A 2,195-nucleotide genomic window follows, 5' to 3' on the forward strand; every position below is an offset into this window, starting at 1 on the left:
GTATTAAAACCACTTTTAAAACCAAAAACTATAAGCATGTGCACAACACACATATATATAACATGATACATTTAATTGATGTTTTATAGGCTACACATATATGCATTTAACTGTACTTAATAAGTATTTATGAACAATAATAATGTAATGCTAAGTACACCACACCTACAGGTGTCTATGTAAGTAATTTAGAGCATTTAATTAGCTTTATGGAACGTTTTAATTTCAGTTGGTACATGATTGATAGCTAGACATTCGATTACAATTCTTATACAGTCAACAAAACAGAACCGGGCATACAGCAGGGCACGGTATTACACACCAGACGAGAAAAGACCGCTAGACACTCAAAGTCACAGTTTTCAGTACAGTTTAATTTTTTTTGAATTTCCCGTGAAACGATTTTCACTTGACCACCACGAAGGCGCTGGAGGCGGCTTCCACAACGCCCGGAATCGAGGCACACTGGAAGCTAGTATATTAATATTTTAATAATGAATATTGTTTTCTATTTCTAAAATTGTTAATTATAATTTGAAATATTATTAAAAACCAAACCAAATGAAAAAAAAAGAAATATAGTAGTTGATTATTTTAATACAAGACGAATGAATGTTTCTTAAACTATAGTATTCAATTGCTACACATTGAAACTTTATTTAATTATTTTTACATTAATTTTAAAATTGAAGATGTTTATTTCAATAAAATTATTAGATAAAAACACTCATTCCAGCCAAGTATAGTCTTAGTTCTTACTCCTAGAACATGAAATACTTTATATAAGCTCAGTATTTCAAGTTCAAATCTGAAAACCAATTAGATAAAATATTGATTATTACATAGCACAATTAACTTGCTTGTACAATAATACTGTTCAATATTTTGTACTTTTTTTTTAATGACTCGAGGAATGCCATTCACAAAATACCAAAATATTTTATCTATTGTTTGAAGAAATATTTTATGTAGCAAGAGAATACCAAAAATGATATTTAAACAATAAATTGCAATAATATTATTGCCATAAGCCTGCATAATTTCCACATAAATTAGCTGGTAACGGTCCACCAGCAGAAAATAATCTGGTTCCTGAATAATCGTAGCAATGTGTATAAATTGCAGGTGTATATTCGACTTGTTGATCCACCATTAAATCTTCATCAGGATACTAATAAAAATTGTTATTAATTAACAAACTATATATGAATTTTAAATGTTGATACTTACAACATAACCTCTACTTGTTTTTAACACAACTGCTCTACTGGAGTTAATACTAGATTCCAAATACTTTGCAGCCCGTATATCATAGAACATTATAGCACCAACACATGTACCAATTGTAATTATATTATCCTCAAAACTTAAAGACCTAATTCCTGCAACACAACAAATTAATAATTAAATTAGGATGGATTTTTTTAAATTATACTCATAAATCTCTAGTAAATATAGTTAAAGTTGTATGATCAAATTAAACAATAGGTCTTTCCTAATTTTTTCATTTAAAAAATGTACTAGAAAAATATATTGTTATACTCTGCTCTATGAGAGAACATGCTGTGGACAGACCAAAATTGGTTATCCGCGCATCCCCATATAACGCCATGGCATAGGGGAAACTGGTTTAAAAAGCAGGGGACATAGGGAATGCACAGAACCAGCATGCTTTCTTGTGGAATAGACTAGAATAAATTTTAACATTTGATAAATATTAAAATATACAAACCACATCCGCTATATCTTGCAGGAATTTTTTTTATGGTATGTAAAGTTCTTGAATCAAGTAACAGTGTATATGAACGGCATCCAACTGCATATAAACTACTATCATTTTTCATTGCCATGCAGACATTGTCCTGACAAGAAGATAATCTTCTTGAAAACCTCTGTAATGTAAAATGAGATATGAATAATATGTTAAAAAATTCAAAATTGTATAAATATGTATTTGTGAATATTTTATTTGTTGATTGAAAATGGAAGTTCATTTTAATTTTTATACTTGGGATCACGTTAGTAACTACTAAATTAAGTAATCAACAGTATTTTGAATATATCTTATTAGATTAAAAATAAATTTGTAAGAAATAATGATAGTTGAAATAGCAATTACTTGTCTAAAGCGTTCAACATCCCAAACATGAACATATCCATTTAGTGACAATGTGACCATTTCTTTTAAACTCTTA

The 2,195-nt window shown here is 28.7% G+C and overlaps 1 protein-coding gene across 1 annotated transcript in view; it reads right to left on the minus strand.

The window, feature by feature from the left end:
- Positions 1-527: 527 nt before the first annotated feature.
- Positions 528-2,195, minus strand: part of LOC100572823 (DDB1- and CUL4-associated factor 12) — a gene marked incomplete at its 5' end in the record, with an annotated part of 1,953 nt that continues 285 nt past the window's right edge. Inside the window, 4 exons of the mRNA XM_029492200.1 lie at positions 528-1,171; positions 1,231-1,382; positions 1,733-1,892; positions 2,120-2,195. Of these exons, the coding sequence (XP_029348060.1) occupies positions 1,019-1,171; positions 1,231-1,382; positions 1,733-1,892; positions 2,120-2,195 (541 nt within the window). The remainder of the gene's footprint in view (positions 1,172-1,230; positions 1,383-1,732; positions 1,893-2,119) is intronic.

Source organism: Acyrthosiphon pisum, unplaced genomic scaffold, assembly GCF_005508785.2.
Source record: "Acyrthosiphon pisum isolate AL4f unplaced genomic scaffold, pea_aphid_22Mar2018_4r6ur Scaffold_21011;HRSCAF=22791, whole genome shotgun sequence".
In the NCBI taxonomy this organism is placed as follows: domain Eukaryota; kingdom Metazoa; phylum Arthropoda; class Insecta; order Hemiptera; family Aphididae; genus Acyrthosiphon; species Acyrthosiphon pisum.